Source organism: Sparus aurata, chromosome 24 (genome assembly GCF_900880675.1).
Source record: "Sparus aurata chromosome 24, fSpaAur1.1, whole genome shotgun sequence".
Classification (NCBI taxonomy): domain Eukaryota; kingdom Metazoa; phylum Chordata; class Actinopteri; order Spariformes; family Sparidae; genus Sparus; species Sparus aurata.
In genome coordinates, this window is record NC_044210.1 from 3397238 (window position 1) to 3421562 (window position 24325).

At 43.2% G+C, this 24325-nt stretch overlaps 1 protein-coding gene and 1 long non-coding RNA gene across 2 annotated transcripts; one reads left to right on the forward strand and one right to left on the reverse strand.

Annotated features, from left to right (window-relative positions):
- Positions 1–656: 656 nt before the first annotated feature.
- On the reverse strand, positions 657–9915 carry pln2 (phospholamban 2). The gene is made up of 2 exons (XM_030409499.1): positions 9764–9915; positions 657–1672 (listed from the first exon to the last, which is right to left on the reverse strand). The coding sequence occupies exon 2, from the start codon at positions 1440–1442 to the stop codon at positions 1281–1283; it is 162 nt and encodes a 53-aa protein (XP_030265359.1). The 5' UTR covers positions 1443–1672; positions 9764–9915; the 3' UTR covers positions 657–1280.
- Positions 9916–12151: 2236 nt separating this feature from the next.
- Positions 12152–18169, forward strand: LOC115576557 (uncharacterized). Its single transcript, XR_003982883.1, has 2 exons — positions 12152–12484; positions 17658–18169. It is a non-coding gene; the product is annotated as an uncharacterized LOC115576557 (long non-coding RNA).
- The last annotated feature ends 6156 nt before the right edge of the window (positions 18170–24325 follow it).

Below are 24325 nucleotides of genomic sequence, written 5' to 3' on the forward strand. Positions count from 1 at the left end.
GAAGTGAGACACAGCTGAAGCATTCCTGTTGCTCATCAGAGACACCTGCAGCTGAATACTTGTTAAATAAGAATTAGTTCGACTGTTGGAGTGTAATGTCAGACCTGCTACACAGATTGTCTACACAGAGGGGCAGCACCTAAAGCTTATTCATATTCCATTTCACAGATGATATATAATTTAATTTTTGAGTGCAGGGCAGAGAGAGGGTGCTATCTCACCACTACACATGAAGATGAACTACTTCTTGATCTGAATTCTTCTATCATATATATATAATAGTCTTGATCGATCATTCCATATAGTTGTGTCTTTTTTTTTAATAGCTGCGTTATTAATGAAAGAAAAATATTTATTGATAATGCACAGTAACAATCCTGTAGGTTCATGTTATGGCAATCAGTTTTAGAGAATCAGTGCTCTTTTCCTTAAAAGGCCAAAACTGAAAAGTTAATGCTGAGCCACCTGCCAAAAACCAAACACCTACTGTATTTTGTGTTTTCTAGATGCAAATGTATGTATAAATACACACACACATATGTATATATATATATATATATGTATATATATATATATATATATATATATATATATATGTATATATATATATATATATATATATATATATATATATATATATATATATATATGTATGTATATATGTATATATATATATAGGACCGATGTAGGACTGGGGGGTTAGCTGTTTTCTAACTGTGGTCATCAATTGGATGGATGAAAGGCACTTCGCACTTTCTTCTATATAGGTGGAAAGCCTTATCACACTCAGACATGCTGTTTGCTGTCCTTCTGTCAAAGTTTCCGTCTGCCATGTTTGGATTTTTAGGCTCTGGTAACTGGTCTGGCAGTGGTGGGCGAAGTAGGAAGATAAAATGCATCTGGCAAAAAAAGGAAACTTGTTTATCTGCAGGAAGTGACAGGGCTCAGGAGAAGGAACAATGTGCTGTAAGCAGGACATTAGTCTGAGCAGCAGGCAGGTAGAAATACATGACATACAGGATATCAGTGGAGTCGAGACTGTTAAAGTCACGTGGGTCACTCTTCATTCCCTTGAGAAAGAGAGGCAGGGAACCTTCATTGTTTGGACTCATTTGACCTCCATGACCCTTCCTCACGGCTGCTGTCAAACAGGGTTAGGCTGACATATGGGCATGATATTATTACTTTATTAGAAATCTGATCTGTACGTCTGAGTAAGGCCCATATCTCAGCCAAAGCCTGGTCCACAGGACAGCCTTGCCGAGCTCTCTGCGCTGCTCTCAGCTGCTCAGCAGGACGATGATGTAGATGAGGAGCAGACAGATGAGGATGAGGGTGAAGTTGACGAAGAGCTCCTGCAGGTTCCTCTTGGCCTGTGGGTTCACCTCGATCTGAGACGCTCGGCGGATGGCCGACTTGGTCATGTGCTGAACGCGCTCCATGGAGACGGCGGGCTGGTTAGATCTTGACGAGCTGGATCACGGGAGGAGAGAGAGTTCAGTCAGGCTGCTGGGCCTGTTTGCACTGAGGGAGGGGAGCTGATCAGTGAAGGCAGGGAATCAATGTGCTGCTGATGTCTGGAGATGAGCTCAGGTCAGGTGTTTCAGGCCTGACGCGGTTCAGTCCTGGTCACTTCGCTTCAGTTCGCGTCTTGTCTCTTCTCTTCTCTAAGCTGGAGAGAGAGGGAAAGGGAAAACCAAAGACAGACAGACAGACAGAAGGAAGAACAGGTTGTTAAAGGCACTGTTCACTGTTTGGTTTACCCTCTGAACTCTAGCTGAAGACACTTGAGCAGCCTCCTCTGGGTGTGATGATAAGGGAGCTGCTGAAAGGCGCCAGCTGAGCCTGATGATGTGTTAAGCCAAACTGCAGGAGGAGTGACAGCCACATGACATCACATGACAGTGAAGAAGACATCTTGATGAAGGATATTATCTAATTATGTACGGTACATTCCTACATTTCACCAATTGAAGTGAACCTCTGAGGCTTTTACCAACCAGTGGACACAGTAGCTTAAAGGGGCAGTTATATGATGTGACATGGGTAAAGCTGCTGTGAGCATTGTTGTCATTTTAGCTAACTTCCTGTCTTGTTTTGGAAATCGCCTCCATCTTCTCCGTGTCACGACATGAACCTGCAGCAGTAATCAACAGATAGCAGCAAACAGGAGGATCAGATGTGTTTATCAGGGAGACAGGACCGTCTCTTTAACGTGTTCTCCGTCCTGATTGGATAAATTGGGCCGGAATACCGGAGAATCTCTTTTCTCTTTAAGTGAATGGGCAGGAGGAGAGACATGGGTTACTGACCTAACACACTGTAACAGTGATAACTGTTGGAATATAGAGCTGTTTAACTCTTATTTGTTCCGGTTCAATCGATCACAGTTGAATTCCCAGATGCAAAACACCAGAGACTGAAGAACTTTCTCACTAAAATGATATGTTGCAATAGAACATCCTCTGTATCTGTAAATGAGACTAAAAACTGCGATCATTTTACTCTACTTGAACAACTCTCCTGTCTGGTTGACACACACACCCACCCTGTTCATCCTCCTCCTCTAATTCACTCATCCTCGCCTGCTTAATAACACCCATACATTCTTCAGGTAGAGTCTTCATTTTCTATTCCAGATTTTAACAAAAGTAGAATAACTGTTAGGCCAGAATGTAATCTCCTGGAAAATAACATATTATAAATCCGGAAGTAAAGTTCAGAAAAATTGATCTTAATCTCATTTCTCTGTGACAAAAATGAAATATGTATGTATTCATTCATTCAGGTATTCTGTGGATCCACAGCGCTCTCCAGTGGTGAGCCCTGGTAAGAGTTGTAGCCAATGTGAAGTCTTCCTCTAACTCATTTATGCCTGTCACAAGTCAATGTTTGAAGTACATTCCCTGCTACAACACTATTAGGCTAGAACTAAAAAGAAAATGTGCAAGTAGTTATTTCTGCTGTATACTCAAGTGTGTTAAATGTTTAACCAAGTACTATCATTTTTTAATGTTAATGATTTAATGATTCATGTGATTTGTGTTTAAGACAGACGATTTGAACGTTAAAATGTCTCAGTTAGTTGCTGAGAGTTTTAGACTTGTCATCTTCTCTAAAGTGCGAACACTGGCAGCCCTGCATCCGAGGTACGCCCTATCAGACAGAAGGCCATCTCTCTCTGTGAAATCATTCTTCTCTTTACTTCACAAGACATCACTCCAAAGAGAGTTGTCCGTGCGTTATTTCTTGTAGCTTTGTATTCTTCACCGTATCGATCCAATCTTTTAAGTCTTTTCAACTTTCATTAGGTTTCTTCAGGGGAGAAGTTCTGTTTGAATTTGTATTACCAAGTTAAGTGACCTGACTTAAGAAAAGTGAACTTCAATTTGAAATTCTCTAAGCGTTAACTTCAAGGGGGACTCCATCGGCCAACGAAGCATCTTTCAGTTATTTTAGCAAACAAATTAAATCCGTCAGATCAGTCAGAGGCCAAGAATCACCACTCAAAGCAAGACCGTCATCATCGTCATCCAGACCATCCTCACCATCGTCATTAACAAAGACGTTACAGCGAGCAGCTGTTTAAGAAACTGTGTGATGAAAGAAAGACTATTTTGCCGGGTCGAACCAACTTTGCTCTGCCGGGTGCCCCCATCGAAGTAGTGTTTTCCCTACAATTACTAAAAACCCCACATTTAAATTATAGAGTGTTTATGTGTCTTAAAAACGACAAGTCTCTAAATGAGACTACAGAGGTTGTCGGGGACATTAAACGTCATCACAGCGAACACGGAGACTCGTCTACTCACTAGTCCGTCTTTACAGGCCCACTTTAGTTACAAACTGTTCTAACTCTGACTGCACAATGTGTACATTAATCAGTTTATAGAAAACCTGTTTAGTAATTATGTAATAAGACGCATAGTGGTGGTGACGTCTAAGTCATGTGACCGTAATGTCATCTGTTTATAGCCTGACATTAGCTTTTTACTGTCACAGGTTAATTAACACTTCAAAAATCACAAAGTGGTGTTCATCTGTGAAGATAATCTTGATGAATAAAACCTGTAAGTGTCATAAACTTTGTTTTGCATTTTCAGAAATTTCCAAAAAATGCAATGTAAAAATTCATCAGGTTTTTTGTGGTGGGAATGCTCAGTTTAGCCAACAACAATACACCACCTCTGCCCGTACAGAAGGACCACATGACTTTCCCATTTTTTCTACACGTTACCACATGTACAACAGTCACTGCATTGTCATCCTTTCACGCAACCAATATATTCATAACTCACCCTTTGTGTCAAAGAGTGTGAGTCAACCCGTGTAAATTCCCATGTGAAATTTATGGGATAATTTGTGAAACCTCTGTGATTGAATGGAAAACCTATGAGATTACATATGAAACCTATGAGATTACATATGAAACCTATGAGATTACATGTGAAACCTATGAGATTACATGTGAAACCTATGGGATTACATGTAGAACCTATGGGATTACATGTAGAACCTATGGGATTACATATCAAAATTTTTGGGATTACATGTGAATACTGTATGGGACAGCATGCAGAATGTAAAACATTTCAAATTAGAGTTTGCAGCCCTAGTTTAGATTTGTGTTTAATCGGTTCAAATGTTTTACAGAAAATGTACTGAGAAATGTTTGTGTACAGTCACTTGGAGGTATGTGCAACAATTACATATCCAGGATTAAGTCAACAGCAATCAAAGTTATAGTTAACTCACCAACATGAGGTCCTGCAAATACTGGACTAATTAAAGCTGTAGCGACCGGAAATCCCAGTTTATTGAATTTAGCAACTCTTCCTTTTATTGCTTATACAACTTCTAATGTGTAAGAGGAAGTTATGTCATTTGTTTTTTTTTTTTTACATTTTCACAATTTAATAATTTCACACATCGTCCCGCATGTCAAATGAATGAAAGTAGCGAGTAGGTGATGAAGAAGCATGTGAGCAGAGTGAATAAATGATGTTCAGAGTGCAGCTGTGGGCCTTCAACACTCTGTTAAATCCCTTCAGTCATCTGATCTGTGACAAGGTGACCGTGCTCCTGCATTAGTGGCGCCCACCAACACTGAACATCTTACATCAGTTCTGCCAAGCTCTGCTATTTTTAACAAGATTAAAAGTCCTGCTCCTCGCCTCTGTTCAGTGTATTGTTTATGACATCGTGTAATACAAAAGAGGAGATCAACATATTTGGATTCCTGGAGCCGTCTCATTCTAGAGCGCTAATCTGAGCATTGCATGCCCTGTGTGTTTGTCCTTAAGGGTGGTGCTAAAGGGAAGTGTCCATTTTTGATTGCTATTTATTCTTTAACTCAACTTGTTATATTAAAAGTGCACTTTTATCCATTCACTCTGTGTTTCTTTGGTACTTTCTGTTACTTTGCTCCAGTGTGGGACCAGGACAGATAACATGTGATGCCTTCCACGGACATGTCAACACATCTATTTTTATCATTTCACTTTTGTTTCTTCCAATCTTTATCTTCCTCTGTGTCACCCATTATCACCTGGCATGTTAACAGCTCAACACACACACACACAAACGCACACACTTTCCTGTGCTTGATGTGATAACTCCGTAAGAGCATCAGTCTGCTGAGACCTCCAACCTCTGACCTGACTGAAGTGTGGAAGCTTGCAGGGTTATATTTCTAACCCCTGCAGTCAGGATTTAAAGTTAATGAATGTACTCTTTCCTTCACACATCTCAAAGGTCATGCACACACACACACACACACACACACACACAGCAGGTTTGGCGTAAAGCAGCCGTATTCCTGATGAATCCTGAGCTCCATCAGAGCTGTCTAAGAATCGTGAGAGTTTCCTCCATCCTGTCAAGTTCATAACTCCAGCTTATTTCATTTCACAATACATCCTGCCTCGCACCAAACAGCCAACAGACTATTTCTGCAACTAGTCAGTGAACATAGCGGAGCATCTCACAGCTAAGGAGTCAAGTATCTTCCTCAGGAATCAGTTTAGACCAAATCAGAGCTACAAAGAGAATTGATATATTTAAATTTGTCAGGTGGCCAGAGCATGATTCCATACATGCTGTGAACAACACCACTGATCATAAATGCAGCTCCTGTGTCATTGACTTTTCCCATTTAGGGGAGCAATGCACCTTTGCAACGTCCTGCCAGTACTTTGACCTTTTGACAAAGTACCATCTTGTGAACTTGCATCATCTTGTATGTGGGTCTTGACAGTTGAGTTAACACTGTGTGACTGACAGCATATGAGTGACTGGTGCTCCACGTTATCCTCCACTCTCCTGTACACATCAGCCACAACGTGCTGAGTGCTGAGTTGCAATCATTTCAGACCGGAGGACGGGCTGTCCTTCTTATTCTGTGACTCCTATGCACATTATCCTCATTTCCACAAAAGAGAAATAAGTAAAGAAAAAAAAAGAAATGTTGACAGTATAGATAGCCAGGCTACACTCTGTTTGGTGACATGTGCGGCTCATATATCTACTGACAAATTTAACCTCTGCTTTAACAATAAGGGTCAACATCTTTTATTGTCATCCCTTACCCCTCCTGTCCGTCTGTATGTCTCTCACAGGACTCAGCTGTCTGTCTGTGAGAGGTATGCAGTGATCAGTGCCATTTACAGAAAAGCATGCAAATGGACAAGACACAACAGCTGGAAGTGCTGGGCCAGCTGAGACTTGCAGCCCTTAGTCTAATTTATTTAATGACGCGTTAACTGTTACCAAAATAAAAGTCACTCAAGTTCGAAAAGCTGAGGTTATGTAACCATTGTGCTCTCTGAGGTGACATCCTCACCAAACTCAAATCTTAAAGGTCCCATATTGTAGAAAGTGAGTTGAGCTGTCTTAAAGTATGAAGCAGGTCTTGGTTGCTGAAAGTATATATCCATGTCAATCCACAGAGAAACACACAGCCTGTACTCTCAAATTGTGCCTTTTAATGACCTGTCAGGACTTCTGTTAGGTTGTGATGTCACAACTATACAGCCACGCCCCCATCACAGCAGCAGCAGAGCTGATCGGGAAACACAGCGGGTGGTGCCTGCTCAGGCGTGTGAGAGCTGACCAATCGTAGCAGACTGGGCTTTTCAGGAGGGAAGCTTAAGGAGATAGGGGCTAAAACAGAGCATTCAGACAGAGGGTAAGAACATCCGAAACAAGTAATATGAACGTGAAAAAGAGCATAATATGGGACCTTCAGGGTCAAGAGTTAGGACCCTAATCTGAAGGATGATTCATAGGTAGTAGTAAAATCATATTCTGAGACATATACTCTTGTGAATTACTACACAGGTTTAGTTCTTGAGGACTCTATAGGTGCTTATGCCTATAGGTGCTTATGAAAGCTTATGAGGCAAACAGGTTGGAAACCACAGGCAACCACAGGGGAGAGATTATTAGAGGAATGATTATGAATATTAAACAACAAATCAAGCCAGGACTCTGAGTCTGAGTTGAAATGAAATAAGTGCATGTAAATAAAATTGTTTGTTTGTTTCAGGGGGAGCTGGAGGTCCCACCGGTGGGTCGGAGGGGAAACAGCCCTTAGAGTACTGATAACTTTTGTTCTGTTGAAAGCACTGACTTACAAATGCAATCATCTGTTGGCAGCTGTTGCTGCCCAGAGTTAAATACCTCCTCTGAGACTGACAGAGTGCATGTCCAATTCAGTATGAAAGAACTCAGAGATTCTTAAAGTAAACTCTAAAATTATTCCATCACAAAAAACTGCGTTCATCTTAAGATCTGTGTGTGTGAGCAGCAAATGAGGCTACATTTATACAAGAACTGACACGTACACACACACACACACACACACACACACCACAAATCAAATATATTTTTGTAAACAGAGTTTGGTGACTTTGGCAGCTTGTGGCCCATCATCTTATGAAATGACTGACAGCAGGACAGCAGAGTGTGACAGCTGTTCGAGGTTGAATGTAGGTTAGACGGATGCATGAGTTTGTTGATGATGACCTATTATTTGTAACTAGGCCGTGGTCGCTGACACCCACCTGCCGATAGAAGCTGTGGGGCACCAGGACTCAACGCTTCAGTTCTTTTTTTGCCTAAAATACAATTTCCATCGAATTGAGTCAATGTGAATAAATGAAAGAACCTACTTACTTACTTTCAAATGAATACATGCACACTTGAAACTGAACCATGATTTGGCGCTTAGAATTACCATGACCTTAATGACTGAGAACCTTAATCATAAATATCATGTGTTCTTACCGTGCCTATCATTTAAGTATTATGCAGAGTAATATATTTCAAAATGGTTATTCTAATATAATATAATATAATATAATATAATATATAGAGTGTAACTTTTAACAATTTACATTCAATTAAAAAACTTTAAGTCTGTTTTAGGCCAATTATTTGTCTAAATATGTCTTCAAATGTTTTTAAAAAATATCTGCAGATCTACGGAAACTGTATGACAGAGATAAATATTAAATAGAAGGATTTCTAATTTTTAAAACATCCCCCTTGTTCTAATACTAGAGGTTATTTAAGACTGGTCGTTTCTGTTTAGAATGTAATTGGTCTAAATTTAGATGCCCTGTCATAATCTGCCAATTTCCCAGAAGAGATGTTCATCTTCCAGGTCTGCATACTTTCTGTGTGACAGGAGATCAAGGCGCGGAGGATCATTATGAATTCCTTTGTGCCACTGTTGACAACGATACCGACACATTCATTTAAAGACGCCGACACTGGTGAATTAGAAAAGGATTAAAGGTCATCAGATAGTTAAAACATCTTGCTGACAACAAGTGTCACCGTCCACTTGCTTTGTTCTTTTGCCATTTTAATGCGTAACTTGGTCCATAAGAGAGGTCATAGTGGAAATTTCCTTTTGAACGTGTAATAAGAGCAAGAATACGAAATCAAGTTTTTCTTTGTATTTGGTCTGCTGGTGAATGTCCTCGGTACTGTCATGGATCTCTACTCTCAGAAATCAAGGAATGAAAAAAGAAATGTATAAAAGATCAAAAGAGGTCATCTCTGTTTAAAGAAAAGTGTAAAAGTGAACCGTATGGAGAAGTCCTCGCAGGAGCCCAGCACTCCAACTTTTAAACCAGAGTAATACTTCTAATAAAACAATGTTCAGCCTCCGGTAGAGCCAGTTTGATCAGTTTTATCCATGACGCACGCTGTCATATCAGACAGCCTGGTTCAGCTACTGTAACCTTAATCAAGTCTCTGTTTGATCTGATTTGGCTGCTGAGCGCTCTAAAGTAAAATCATGTGCTTTGGATGGAGACGAGGAGACGGGTGTTTATCCCTCGGGGAGCTTCAGTCCAGTTTCCATTCGCCCCCCCCCCTCTTCCCCTCTGAGTTTACTGCCTGGGAACAATGACTTTATTATCAGAAGCACTGGTTCATACAGCGCTCTGCAACCCTCTGCATCTGAACATAAACCAGAGGTTACGTTAACCTCGGCGTTAGATCAGTGATGTCTCATCGTCACTGTGTAACTCCTGCAGCGAGTCCGAGCGCTCATCACACTCGACCGCTCACTTCAACTTCAGGAAGCTTTTTGGAGCGCCATAAGAAACTGTCAGGAAGTAATAACACGTAATGCACTTAACTTTTCAAGTCTAATGAGCGTTAATGTCTCACATGCATCGTCTGCTATCACTGTCATCTGGAATGAAAGTAGAAGCGTGGAAGCGCTGCCTGTGAGGATGCTGGCTCTTACCTTTCAGATGAGAACAGGGCTGCTTGGAGTTTGAGAGAGAAATGTCAGATATGCAGCGCTCTGCAGGGCTGTAAACACAATGTGAGAGAGAGGGGGGGGGCAGAGAGAGGGAGCGAGGGAGGGAGAGAGAGAGAGGAGGGAGAGACAGAGAGAGAGAGACAGAGAGAGAGATAGAGGGAGGGAGAAACAGAAGAGGGAGAGCGAGAGACAGAGAGAGGGTGAGACAGGAAGGAGACAGAGAGAGAGACAGATGGGGGCAGAGAGAGGGTGACAGAGAGAGGGAGAGACAGAGAGAGGGAGAGAGAGAGAGAGAGAGAGAGGTGAGACAGAGGTGGGAGAAAAAGAGAGTGAGGGGGAGACAGATGGGGGAGAGAGGGAAAAGGAGAGAAGGAGAGAGAGATAGAGGGAGAGGGGGCAGAGACAGAGAGAGAGACAGGGAGAGAGAGAGGGGGAGGGAGAGAAATGGAGGGAGGGAGAGATGGAGGAGGGAGAGAGAGAGACAGGGGGAGGGAAAGAGACAGGCAGACAGAGAGGGGGGGGAGATGGTTGCGGTGGGGGGAAGAGAGAGAGAGAGAGAGAGAGAAGAGAGAAGCAGGACATCCCAGAACAGATCGTAGGAGGGTGAGGATACGGAGGTCAGAGCAGGTCTGCTGAACTATATTCAGCAGCTCTGTTCAGGGTCAGTTTAGGTTTTTCAGTCCTACATGTCAGAGCTGAATGGGGTCAGCTTGATAACGCAGGTCCTGACTGATCAGAGGTCTGCGTACATACTTTAAACTGTTTGCATTCGGGATGTTCAGGATGCATTAATGAGTCTGAATGAGATAGATGAGTGTCCTTGTGGGAACGCATTCGTCAACATGACAACCAGATCTTTAAACACCAGAGCTGGCTCCGATGAAACATCCTCTGACCTCACACTGCTGACAGAGCGGACTGGATCGCTGCATCACCTGGGCCATTTGTATACTATGGACTGGAGCCACTTCTTACTATACATGGTACCTAATTTAGAAAAGTGTCCTCCTTGGTGTCAGGGTTTATAGATTTGATCTGGTGAAATATGTCTCTGTGAGTGTTCGATCCTCCAAAAGGTCTTTCGTGTACCTTTTTTTTAATAAATCGATCGATGCAGAGGTGAAAAGTGGCTGCAGGAATTTACTTTTTTCTTTTTTTTTTGCTGAAATAGATTTTTGGAGGGATTCGACTCCCTGCATCATAGAAGGAGATGTGTGCATGTTGTGTGATTCTGTATAGACTATAAAAACGGTCTACTGGTGTAGCATTGCACTCCCATAGCACTGTTGGTCTCATTATGGACACACAGCTTTCCTCCGTTTTTAGAACTTGGTGCCTACATTATCCACAATTCAGCTAGGCCCCTGAGCATCAGATTACATGCAGCTTTCTCTGGAACCACAGAAGGCGTCATACTACTTTTTTTTAAGATATGCAATAGAACTTCCCATGACCTGTAAGCACACGTTAATGTAGATAATGGATGGGTCACTGTGGTTGGACACATCCATCCATGACGCTTCATGGCAGACCTAGCTGCAGTCTGGCCTCCGATCAAACATGATGGCCGGATCACTATTGTCTTCATCATCCGGACAGCCTGATACACACTTGGCACCATGTGGTGCTTCTCAACAGCTGATGGCACCTCTAAATATACAGTTTGGCCATGAACACACCATGTGTAGAGCCTGGGACCTGATCCCCTGGGATCCTGATACTGTCGAAGCAGCAATGACAAAATCATTTCCCAAATGATGTTGTTATTTCAGCGCTAACAGAGTTTCAAAACATATTCTGCGGCCTAACAACTAAATTTGGATCTTTGGCAAAGTCTGTGTGTGTGTGTTTGGATGTGTGTGAAGTCCTGGACAGCATCCTCCACTTGGGAGAAATCAAAAGCGACAAGATGTTAAAAAAAAATCTCCGGAAAAAGTATAAATAACCCCCCTGCCGTGTCCCAGAAAGCATTGCATCTGCCTTATAAGGAGAGCGTGCAAGTAAACAGGCTGTCAGTCACGTACTGGGCAGTCAGCTCGTTGTTCGTGATGCTGACTGCCTGACCGTGGATACCCATCTCTAACAGGCTGAGCACACGGACGAGCAGGTGTTTTCTTTCGCTCTCATTCACGACAACTGTGTGTTTTCTCTGAAGATGAAGCATCGATCCACCTGGACAGCTGCTGCCCAAGTAGGACACAAACACGTATTAAAGCGAGATGACGGCGCGTCATGTTGCTGCCTCATAAATAATTGTTAAGTTCAAAGTAATTTACAACACATAAACACGGATGAACCCTAGCGCTTCAAGAGTCATCCCTCTTGAGATCATTTTACTCTCTTGAGGACCGTCTTAATTCAGCCCGTCCTCTTTAGAAAAACAACCATATAGATAAACTGTGAAAGCAGCTTATCAAGACGCATGTTTATGTGTCATGATAGGCAGCGGACTCTATCATGTCAGGTGATGCTGTGTAGAGAGGGACAAAGCCCTCATAGGAGGTCCTCTCTGTCCTCTTCCCTCCTCACTCTCCTCACCTGTTCCTCGTCTTGTCATTAGTGTGTGTGTATATAGTCTTTGTCCTCCCTCTGGTCTTTGTCACTTTGTTTTGTGATGTCCTCCACGATGTTCCCCGTTACTCCGTCAGTCTGTCTTCTCCTGGTCACCCGTCCTGGTCTGTCGTTCCTCATGTCTCCCACTGGGTATGTTTTGGTTTCTTACTTCTCACTATGTTTTTTTGAGCCTTTTCAGTTGCTTCTTTGTATTTTGTCTGGTTTGCTTGTGTTTCTAGGATTCCTTGGTTTGTGTATTAATTCGGCTTTTGTTAATAAAGCTCGCTTTTGGTTTCCCCCCATTTCCTGCCTCCTGCGTATGTGTCTGCATTTGGGTCCTAAAACATAACCTAGAGCTCTGGGTGGGTGGTGCTGGCCGTCACCACCTTAGCTGTACCTGACTCTGCCTAACTCCTGGCTAATCATTACCTGCCAAAGAGTTGGAGCGTGGGTGGAGCTGAAGCGAGCCTAGTTAGTTTAAACGAGCCGAACCGCCTGGAAGCTCCCCAGCCAGCTAAGGCTTACAAGCTATTAGTGTTCACACATATAACTAATGTCAGCCTGACTGCTGGTTTATTTGTCACAAGCAACCAGAATCATTTTTAATATAAGCAGCAAGACAGGACCACAAGATTTCTCCTCCATTCAACAGTCAAACAAGAGAGTTCTGATACATTACAGTGGATTTTGGCTCCACGTTATGGCAGTGACAGTGAAGCTTAATCCAATCCAAGTTTTCAATCTTAAAGTTTTTAAAGAGACACTCTTTAATCCAAAACACCAGCCTTTGAATATAAATGAGCGAGTCCCTTATTGGGATCTGGTCACCCTATGCAGGTGTGTGTGTGTTTGTTTCAGCAGTTCTGGTGAGGGGGAACTCTGTCCAGCCTCTCAGTGCACCTCTAGGAGCACAACAGAACTGAAAAAATGGAGTTGGACTGAAATATTTAATCTTGCCTGGATATTTTTGGGGTAAATTTTTGTGAAACTGTCAAAGCTGAGTGTTATCAGTCTGTTTCAGCCAAGTCAGCTGTGGCAAATAGGCCTGAGGGCGGAGCTTAGTCTGCATGAGGTAAATCTAGCACATATGGGCAAGTCACTTCTGCTGATTTCTGCTGAAGTAAAGGGCCATGCACTGAAACATATGGCTCCTTTTTGTAGGGTTGACTTACAACTAAACAAAAATGATTCTTGTCAGATTTATACTCTGACTGTCAACTGCTACACAATATAATGACCTGTTCTGTCAAGACTTCCTCATGTGGTGAGGAATATATACTGTATGTATATCTGATGAAGTGTAAGTGTCTCAGTGATCCAGTTGTAGCATCATCGTGTTCTCCATCCTCACAAACACTGCTGCTTTTATTCCCAGCTGAAAAAATGTTCCACTAGAAAAAAGTGTTCTCTTTTTCTTTTTTCTTTTTTCTTTTTGTCTCTTCGGAGCGGTTCAGCTCTGCAGCCTTACATGGTGAAATGGCAGACTGCTCTGACCTAAGACGAGAAAGAGAGGAAGATGCGGAGCCAGAGAAACAACTCGACTGATAGAGAGCAGCAGGGCAGGCCAGAGAAAACAGACGACGGCTCTGCTGCCAGTCAGAGGAGAAAGATTCATCCTCTCCTGACCAGTAACACAACACATGACATGAAAAACTAAAACTTGTGCAGTGAACAGACGCGTGACATTTCTGACTCTGCCTGAAACGTGTGATGAATCTTCAGAAACCAGAGTTGTTCTGAACAACATCGGGGACCAGCTGACTTTTCCTTCAGCTGCACTCGTAGGCCACGTTTCAAGTTTTAATCCAATGATCACTTAGAGTTTAATGAAGACACGCCTGCTCCCCAGAGGATGAACCCTCTGTAGTTTGGATTCTCCATGAGCTTTCCTCCATTTTCCCACAGGATGATATTTAGATATAAATGACACTGCTCTAACTCCACCCTCAAACAAGCATGACATTCTCAGCCTGGTCTCTGATCAGTCCAAACAGTTTGCCTCCGAGCAGCCACTGGTTTGTCTTTCACACTGCGTTTGTGAATGCAGTAAAATGAAGAGTATTGACACGTTAGACTGGCAGCAGACACTAAACATACTACTCCAATGGATGATGATCAAAGATGATGCTCTGGTGATTTGCAGTTGAGTAACATTCCAAAGCGCCGCCATGTTCAGGTGTTGTGGAAACTCGGACAAACTCAGGGGAAGATATTCCGATATTAGCGGATGATTTAGACTAAAAACTAAAAAAAGGTGCAAGTGTTTGTGGAGGCTGCCTTTTATTAGACAGTTAAATATTATTGAGTCTGAGTCTGAGTCTGAAGGCTTATCAGATGCCAGATGACTCACCGCTCCCACTGGGTAAATTATTGAATCTTTCACTACGACAGTTGTGAGATAAACAACAGAAATACAAAATAAGCTAACAGGAATTCTCACTTGCACCGCTGCTGCATCTAGGCAGCAGTAGGCAGTATGTGTTCTGGTGACTGGGTTGAACTTCCGACCTACACGATGAAGATGGCATGTGTTCTTATTTCCTGCAAGCGCCCACAAAGTAAGCAAGTAAGTGAGTGAACAACGACTCAGAATCAGACTCACTTGTCAAATGTACATGAACATGAAGACCGAGAGCGACCCACTGAAGGCGCTAGCAATCAAAGTCAAGGATTATTAATGGCTTATTCAAAGAGGTGAGTTTTGAGTTGAGATTTAAAGGTGTCAACAGAGCCAGATTGTCTGATGTCAGCTGGGAGGTTATCCTGAGGAAGGGGGCCCGATAGGAAAAAGCCCTGCAGCCAGCTGACTCCTTCTTAACCCTGGGAACCATCAGGAGCCCTGAAGTTTAAGAGTGTCATGCATGAGTTGGTATATATGGTATAATAAGATCGGACGGTGAATTGGGAGCCAATGCAGTGAAGCTAGGATTGGTGCAATATGATATGATGTTGTGCAGATGGTAAAAAAGCGATGATGGCCTCTTCTTCGTCGAGTCTAAAGTAAACCAAGGGTTTTTGACAGTTGAACTTTGAGAAATGACACGGTTGTCAAGCTGTCAAAAGATATGCGATTAGATCCTTTGTGAGGAAACTGCTGTTCATGTCAGAGACAGAGCTGCGTTGTGGATGTATTAAAGGCCAACAGTTGGGTGTATATGAAGCAGGGATGTTTGGTCCTCATGTCAGCCGTTACTTTACTGCAGGAAGTGTTGAGGAAGTGTTTGCTGCAGAGGCCCTGTCCTCTGTCAGCCTCCTCTCTGTCCGCCCAGCGCAGAGCTGGACCTCTCAACATTACGTATGGCTTTAAGTTGCTAATAACACCGACCTTCATTACGCTCTCATAAACCGTGTCACTTTGTTGATGTTATCGTCTTGATGATCTATATAACTTGTAGCTCGTAAGAGGTTGAGGCAGAGAGATAGAAGGAGGATGAGAGAGAGCGAGAGAGAGAGAGAGAGAGAGGAAGGGCAGTTCGGGGGTGAGAAGGGACGGAGGGAGGGTTTACCCCATCAGCTGTGTTTACTCTGGAAGCTTACTGCTGCTGTTGGCAGCTTCTCACGCATTCTCTCCTGCCCTCTCTCCCTCTGTTCTCCAGATATAGCCAGCTATGTGGAGAAGCCTACAAACAGGCCTTTCCCCAGAGGCCTCTGTGTAAGAGCAGGGTTTATCTGATGGGAGCGTTTGAAGAGCAGCACCGAGCCGAGACACAACGGTTCTCCCCTGAAAGCAAACCTAATCACGTTGTAGCGTAGGGAATAGAATCTTACAAAGGTTGCATTTAGAAAAATCTCATTTGGAAATTCAGATGGTTAAAGGTTCCTCGATGCAGTGTTAGGACAGGCTGTTCAACTTTACAGATAAATTGGTGCTGTACCAGTAGTCAGCTGACCAGTCCATTGCACCACACACGAATGCCAGACAAGGCCGAGCTCTGAGCTCTGTTAGAATAGATCATTAATTCATCAGTGAGCAGCAAGCGTCCCCGGTGTTTCACCCACAGAGAGGGCTGCATCAGTATGCACGCTAATGCGCTGAACCTAATGTGATTACAAGAGCACTGCAGTTGAAACACAGATCACATTCACTTTAATGTCATCAGCTCACTTTAATGACTTATTTAGATTGTTAATGTCAGCAAGTGGGACGCGCAGAGAATTCAGTTAGCTGTAGCTGTAAGCTGCTGTGTGGGTGAAAGACTGGAGTCGTATGTTGATGAAGGTTCTCAGTCATCCAGCTCATGGTGAATCTAAGTGCTGTATCGTATGCAACTGGACATGTTTCAGTGTCTTGAAGATGTATCACCTCTCATCCAAGAGGATTCTTCAGCTCTAACTAACTGGAGGGGAGTTGCAGGCTTTTAATCTCTGTGTGGGAGTGTCCTGTCTTGGAGGCAGACAGTGAATCCCTCCCAGCTACGTCTCTGCTCTGCTCAGAAAGCGAAAAAAAGACTTTCCTCCTCAGGGATCTATAGTTCCACAGAAAACCAGAGGAAGTCTGCCTGGTAACTGAAGACTGCTCCAGTGTCCAGAGCTCGCAATATAAAATAACACACATCCAACACACCCAGCACACCTCATCTGAGGCATCCACCTGTCACATCTCCTGAAATAATCCACAAAGCCAGCACGCCTCATCTGTGCAGCTAAAATAAATCAAACGCACCCAACCTACTGAATATGAAGCACCACAAATCCAAGTCACAATAGCTGGCATCCTCTGCCCACTTCAAACCCAACACAACTGATGCCGAGACTAAATTACTCAAATCACTTTGTAACCCAGTCCGCTGATGTCCCACAATAGCTGAAAGGAACCACAGCAGGCTACTGTCGTAACACTAATCCAGAGCACCCAGCCGTGGCATGTGCATCAGGCTTCTTCATCAAAACCACATGAAACAGATGCAGCCGGGCCTCCAGAAATAACACCTCCAATCTGCAGCACCTGACCGCCGTCGTGCCCTGTCACATCTCCACCATAATCGCTCAAAATCCAGGCGGCATTCCCCACAGATACCCGCCAACTATCACTCAAAGTGGGAATGCCTCCAGACACTCGCTCTAAAAATAAAACACATCCAGTGCGCTGGATTTTTGAACACACTTGTCATTCCTCCAAAAATAGAAGCCCAAAGCGACCGGGGCCTATCAGCTGTTAGATCAGAGCTTCAAAAGCTGCATGTGTCTGTTTAGGTATTAAAATGTGTTTGCTACATTATAATGTGCCATTTTCCTGTGTCAGGTTTGAAGTATATTATTATTGGTGTAACAGCCGGATACATAAATAGTACACAGTTCACATTCAGTGTTTTTTTATCTACAGCTGTGAAATGGGTCCAAATGATGCTCCTCGTTCGTTCATCGCTGCAGGACGCTTCAGATTGCACGAGTGGTCAGGGAGCGCACCGGGGTGAGCCGCACGTGCTCAGCAGTGGAGAAGCAGACGGAGGCTGTGGCTCAGTTAGTGGCTGCTGGTTTGATTCCCCTGGTCTGCGCGTCAAAGTGTCCTCGGGCAAGACACTGAACCCCAGAACTGCTCCTGGTGTGCTGGCCTGCATTTGGCATGGCAGCAACCGCCATCGGTGTCTGAATTCAGTAGAGATCAGTGTGTGTTTGACATCAACGCTGTTGTTTCTTCACAATCTGCCATTTCCCACACCTTTATTCTGACCCAGCTAAAATTAATCGGTTTGTAAAATCTGATGGTACTATGAAACCTTTTTACACGGTGGATATATCTCATGTATGAACACAGCCCTATGAATGGGGCTGCATTATGCTTCATCATCTGATTTTAATCTTCAGTCATTAAACACTTTGATATGATAATGGTAAGACGTCTTTTGTGTCCGTGGTCATTGTCTTCCTGTCATGGAATATTGTTCATCTCCAGCGTATTGTCTTTATTGTGAGCCGGAAGATTTCAGTTACTTTCTCTGATGGTAAGCCCTGTGTGAGTTCTCTATTCTGAACCATTAATATGTCTGATTACATGCTCTCTGAAACGGCTAAGCTACAGAGACTGTATGCTGACTAAACGTGAGTGTCAGCGGTCAGTGATCCCAGAGAGGATTCCAGGACATTGGAAACAGCACAGGTTACTAAATGGATAACTAAACGTCCTTATCACAGGCCGTCGTTAGAGCACAGCAGGCATTCTTTCCATTGTACCGTATTGTGTCATCGCACAAAGGCTATAAAAAAGTGCTGGGACATTCCTGTGAGCCGCGCTGGATCATTTGGTAGCTCATCAATCAGAGACTCTGAAGTGCTCTCCACCTCAGAAACCACAGGAGAAGGTGCAGAGGGGAGGCTGATATTAGCCATGCTACTACTGCTTATACAGGCCCCCGACACAGCAGTGTAGACCCAGATTAACAACGTATGTGGTCGGGGTCCCTGCTCTGTCTCTCTATCAGCTGAGGGCCCTTGTCCTGAAACACGCTGAGGACCCCGCTCCGGGTCAAGGACGTTCACTCTGCTCATCACAGAGGAGAGCCATTCACTTTGACACAGTCCAGGTCAAAGATCTGATTGGCTACAGTTATTTAGAGCTTTCTGATATGATGCCGAGGTCATCTGAAGCGCTCTGGTTGGCTGCGCGGGTTAACACGGGGGGTCGTGATTGGAAGCCGAGCTATCTGAAGGGCTTGCGCAGTGTCTTCGGTCTGATGTACGGGCGAGTTGGATCGGAGCAGTGGAAAAATAACTGCTCTATTTATAAAGGCCCATTTAACAGAAGAGGGTCATCTGTGTCCTCGCACAGCCAGGAAGTCAGTCCATCACAACATCTGATCCACACACAGCTACCTCTCTGCACCCTGTCATATGAAGCAGAGGTACATCAAGTGTTTTAGGTTTTTCTATCAGAGGCAGTAATCACACACTGACTCTGGATCAGATCCAACTAGGGGATTATTAGAAGCGTTGTTTTGTTTGCGACAACTGTCCAACTCTATTTGAAAAGGCATCTGTTTTCGCTTTAAGTCATTATCACGCACTGGCTTCCCATATGGAACATATATGGACATCACTTACTTTTAAGAGTTGTGTGAAACATCTGTCAGAAATCAGGAGAGGTACTTTAGAACGGTGAGGATGTATGTGGATAAAATGCCAAGGAAAGAAATAACAAGACGAGTTGCAACCACAAAAAGTACATTTCCTGAGTTATTTGAACACCTGCTGTTTTGAGCATTTAAAGGTTTCATCTGTGGCCTGAGCACAGACGAAAGGAACTCCCCATGACTCCATCACTCAAACCACAAACCGTCATGATGATCTCAATCCCTGACATCAGTCAATGATTTCAGATGCTATTAAAAGTCTGTTTACATCGGTACTGTTGAACTACTCCATCAGATGACAGTCATTTAACTCTCAAAACTCTGATTAGTCATTAAGGGAGGATATTGTTTGATTGTGGTTCACGCAGCTACTGGCAGGCCTACACTTGTGTGTATTTGGACATGAATGCAGCATCACATTATTGATGGGTCGCTGGTTGTTGTATATCAGTAATACATTAACCAATATGCACATGAAGTGTAATGGTGCCACCCTGTGGACAGTTCGACAGCATCAATGAATCTTTGTGTTGATGTTGTTTTTCAGACGGTGTTTCTGTCGCTGCTGATGGATGTAGGTATAACATGTGCACTGCAGTCATCTGTTCATCATTACAGCAACTCAACAAACAAAGAGCAGACGGAGGTGTCTGTGCCAATGTGCATTTTACACCTGGGAGATCACTGACACAGACTCTGGATCTGTTCAGACCGGGCAGGGGCGCTGCCAGGGATTTTGGGCCCCATGAAAAGAAATATTACTGGGCCCCTGTATAGCCGGCCACAAGGCCGGCGAAAATTTGTTATGCTGTTTACATAAAACTGTGCATTTTAATTATATTTTTGACTATAATTTCCTATATGTGTGAAAAGAACAACATGACAGTTACTTAGTAGGGGAAGCACTGAACACTCAGAATACAATGGAATTTAGATTCATTGTCTGCAAGTCTGCAACTTTAATGGTTAAAATATAAAATTCTCTTAAATTAAATCACCTGAAAAATACAAATGCATGACATACATGAATTATATAGAATTTCCTGTAACACCATTTGAAATAGCATCACCATCACCAGATTCAGGTTTCCTCCCACCATTCTGTTTTACTGTCAGTTATTTGATCAAAAATAACTAAAGAAAATGTGATTTTCACAACCAGTACCCCACTGCTCACTGTCTCCCTCTTGTAGCCCTGCTTTTAGGTCTAATTTATCTCCAAAATTACTATTATAGCAATACCACATAATTTCTCTTTCAAACATGCACATCACCCCCCACACACACACTTAGACCAGCCACTGCACTCAATGTAAAAACTGTATGCTGTCTTACATTATGTTTTTGTTGTTGTTTTTATTAAGTTTGTTATATACGTTTATATTTTGTAAAAAAAAAAAAAATCTATTAATAATAATAATAATAATAATTTATCTCTAAAACTGTACGTGGTGGAATTAGAGTTGGGGTGGAAAAACATAAATGAGGCTCTATGGTCCTCGCAATTTAATATTGTTAACGTTTCTCTGATTGGATTGAGAGCAGTCACTTAGTCTGCAAGCACCAGAAAATTTCTCCTCTTTTCCTACTGCAAAGCAAGGGGTGAGAGTCCCAAACTACTGACCAAACAGTATTTCAGTGAGTTTATAGTTCAGTTTCAGTGATAGCTAAATTTCAACAAACAAAATAAAGTTATAGGCTATATGCTTTTTAAAACATTTAAATCATTCTGAAATAAATACAGACTATGTGTTTTTATTTCAGAATGATCTTTATTCATTAATTTCAATTTATCTTTTTTTCCATAATAATAGATTAATTCAACACAGAGCTGCTCACCTCCTTCCTCAGTTGTGGGTAGGCCTACTGGGGCTGGTTCAGGGGGGGGGGGGGGGTACTGGGGCTGGTTCAGGGGTAGGTGGGGGTCCTGGGGCTGGTTCAGGGGTAGGTGGGTGTACTGGGGCTGGTTCAGGGGTAGGTGGGGGTCCTGGGGCTGGTTCAGGGGTAGGTGGGGGTCCTGGGGGCTGGTTCAGGGGTAGGTGGGTGTACTGGGGCTGGTTCAGGGGTAGGTGGGGGTCCTGGGGCTGGTTCAGGGGTAGGTGGGTGTACTGGGGCTGGTTCAGGGGTAGGTGGGGGTCCTGGGGCTGGTTCAGGGGTAGGTGGGTGTACTGGGGCTGGTTCAGGTGTAGGTGGGTGTACTGGGGCTGGTTCAGGTGTAGGTAGGCCTACTGGGGCTGGTTCAGGGGTAGGTAGGCCTACTGGGGCTGGTTCAGGGGTAGGTGGGGGTACTGGGGCTGGTTCAGGGGTAGGGGGCTCACAGGGCTCACAGACAGCTGCTGCTGCTGCACTTGACGTGTCTGTTCAAACATGCATCATTTTTGACAGGAGGGGTGGTCAACTGATTAAATATGGGCAGCTTGCTAAACGTGAACAGTGAAATCTAAAAATCCAGAGTTTTCTTCCAAAATATGAGCAAATATGGGGAGAAAAGTGAGCTAGCTTAAAAACCACAAGGTTAAGATAAACAACAGACTAATGTGTTCCAGAACTTTCCACCACATGAACCAAACCCACCTTGTTTTTGGAAAAACTGGGTGACATACTGACGCCCCTTTGCTTCTCTCTCCTGCCTAATCTTTTTGTCTTTCCTTTTTTGGCTACCCGACTTCCGGGGCATTTTGCCTTCTCTCGGTCTCCTTACTGACTGATACACCGCACCGCGCAGCAGTTCAGTTGATTCGATGGAAGGACCGAACCATTTTACGTAAGGGGGGGAGGCCTTGAGAAATGTTTCCAAAATAAACTTAGTGTTATTATCAGTGCATTAAGTGATGCATATTTATGATTATAAACTAACAAATTAGTGTCATATTATTTTTGTCAGTATTATAATTTTATTAGGGGCCTTTCTGGGCCCCTGTCAATGATGGGCCCCTAGAATCCTTCCCCTTATCCCCCCCTTTTCGGCGCCCCAGCGGGCATTATCATCTGTTGTGATCTGATCAGCCCTCAGTTCACTGACCTTCACTGACCTATGTCTGAATGTCCGCTTGTGATCTGGTGTCACTTCCTGCTCTGTATGAAATAAAGCATCACTGGGACAAACAGACGCCATGTTTTGAGAAAAAGACAGAAAGAATTTTGCTGAATTTACAAGAAGGTCCAAATAATGCAGAATGAGTCAGAGACAGAGTTTCACAGAGTTTATAAAGTGTCTCCAACTCAACAACTCACTAATCTGAGACATTTGTCAAAAAGGGTCTGGGGACCTTCTCCACGGGGACAAAGAAGCAGCCTATATTGTTACTGTTTAGTGTATTTGTAAAATGTGACATGTTTAGATCAATAAAATGTTTCTTCTTTCATAAATGGAGTGTAAATGGTGAAATCAGTGTAAACAGTGTGTTCAAACAGCTGCTAAATGTCAGCAGGTAAGACTTTAGCGCTTTAGTAACAGAAGCACACAGGCTGGTTACAAACTGACATTTTTTACAAGGAGACAAACAACTTCATGTTCTGATTTAAAGTGAAACTCTCGCCAAAATGCAACCTAGGCTTTTTTTGTGAATGCATATGAGTCAAACCTTTATCTAAAAGCATAATTACGGCGAAAAGAGGCACTTTAAAGAGACAGTTGTCCAAAAAGCTTCTTTTTAGTAAACTCTGTGTACACAAACAATGTTCTCAATGCTCGTGTTGATGTGTAGAGACCCTGGTGATGCTACGAGCAAAGTGTCATGTTGTGTCGAGCCTTCTTAGTGTTTTAAAAATAGAGATTTTGATGCTAGCACTAATTTGCCCCAAGCACTCCCGTTGAAAATGAATTTGACCTGAAAAAACGAAAAATACGGTAAATCTTAAAAGTGCCTCTTTCGTCGTAATCATGCTTTAACACGAAGGGTTGACTCATATACATTCACACACAAAAAAGCCTAGGTTGCATTTTTGCGAGAGTTCCACTTTAATGCTGAATTTACAAGAGGGACACAATGATTTAGAATTAGTTGTAGCCACGTGTTGATGATGTGTCTTCTTCTTCATCTACTTTTTCTTCTTTCACAGACGACATCAGGTGAATGTGCGGCCCTTCAGCGTCGTCCAGGACACATGTGACCACGCGGCCATGGCAGTGCGGTTACACGTGGTCCAGACCACCTCTGAATGTGGTCTCCGTGATGGGAACTCAAATGTGATTCTGTGTGTGATGGGATCGCTCAGCATGGATGTTGATACCAGGTCCGGACATTATAATCTGTATTTTTAAGAAGGTGCTAATTTGAAATTGACATAACAAGGGGACACTCGCTGACAAAACCCACAGAGAATGATCATCAATCCTGCAGCTCAGCTCTCTCTAGCCTTTCTTAAATCATTGTTTTGGCGATTAGGGCTCTCACTGACCACATTAACAGTACAAATACATCCGTTTACACGTCATATTTGTGTTGTTCTTCTATTGGCATATACATGTCATATACACACATGGAAAGACGCAAATCTACAGGACTATGGGGAACAAGAACCGGGTAGTAAAACCAAAACAGAATATCGGCGCTGGAGGAAGTGAACCATCTAAGAAACCCAAGCGTGCCAGTGTGAGTCCAGAGATGCACTTCCTCTCTCAGTTCTGACCACTTGTTTATGAATAAGAAACTATCTATATAAGGGTTACTTCTCTACACGCTGTTCCTACAATAAGTTAAATTCAGGATGTTTTAAACTAAATTGATCGAATCTCACTCAGAAACCATGGGCTGTATTTGTGAGCTGTTTTCACATCCTCACCTGCATCTTTAGTGCCCGCTCTAAGCCTTTCCCAACACCATGCCATTTTAGAGTGACACGTTTGTGAAATACAGAGCTGCGTCGGCCCCCGAGATCGTGTTCTTGATGGGGAAACCACAAGTGACATGCAGGTCTACAC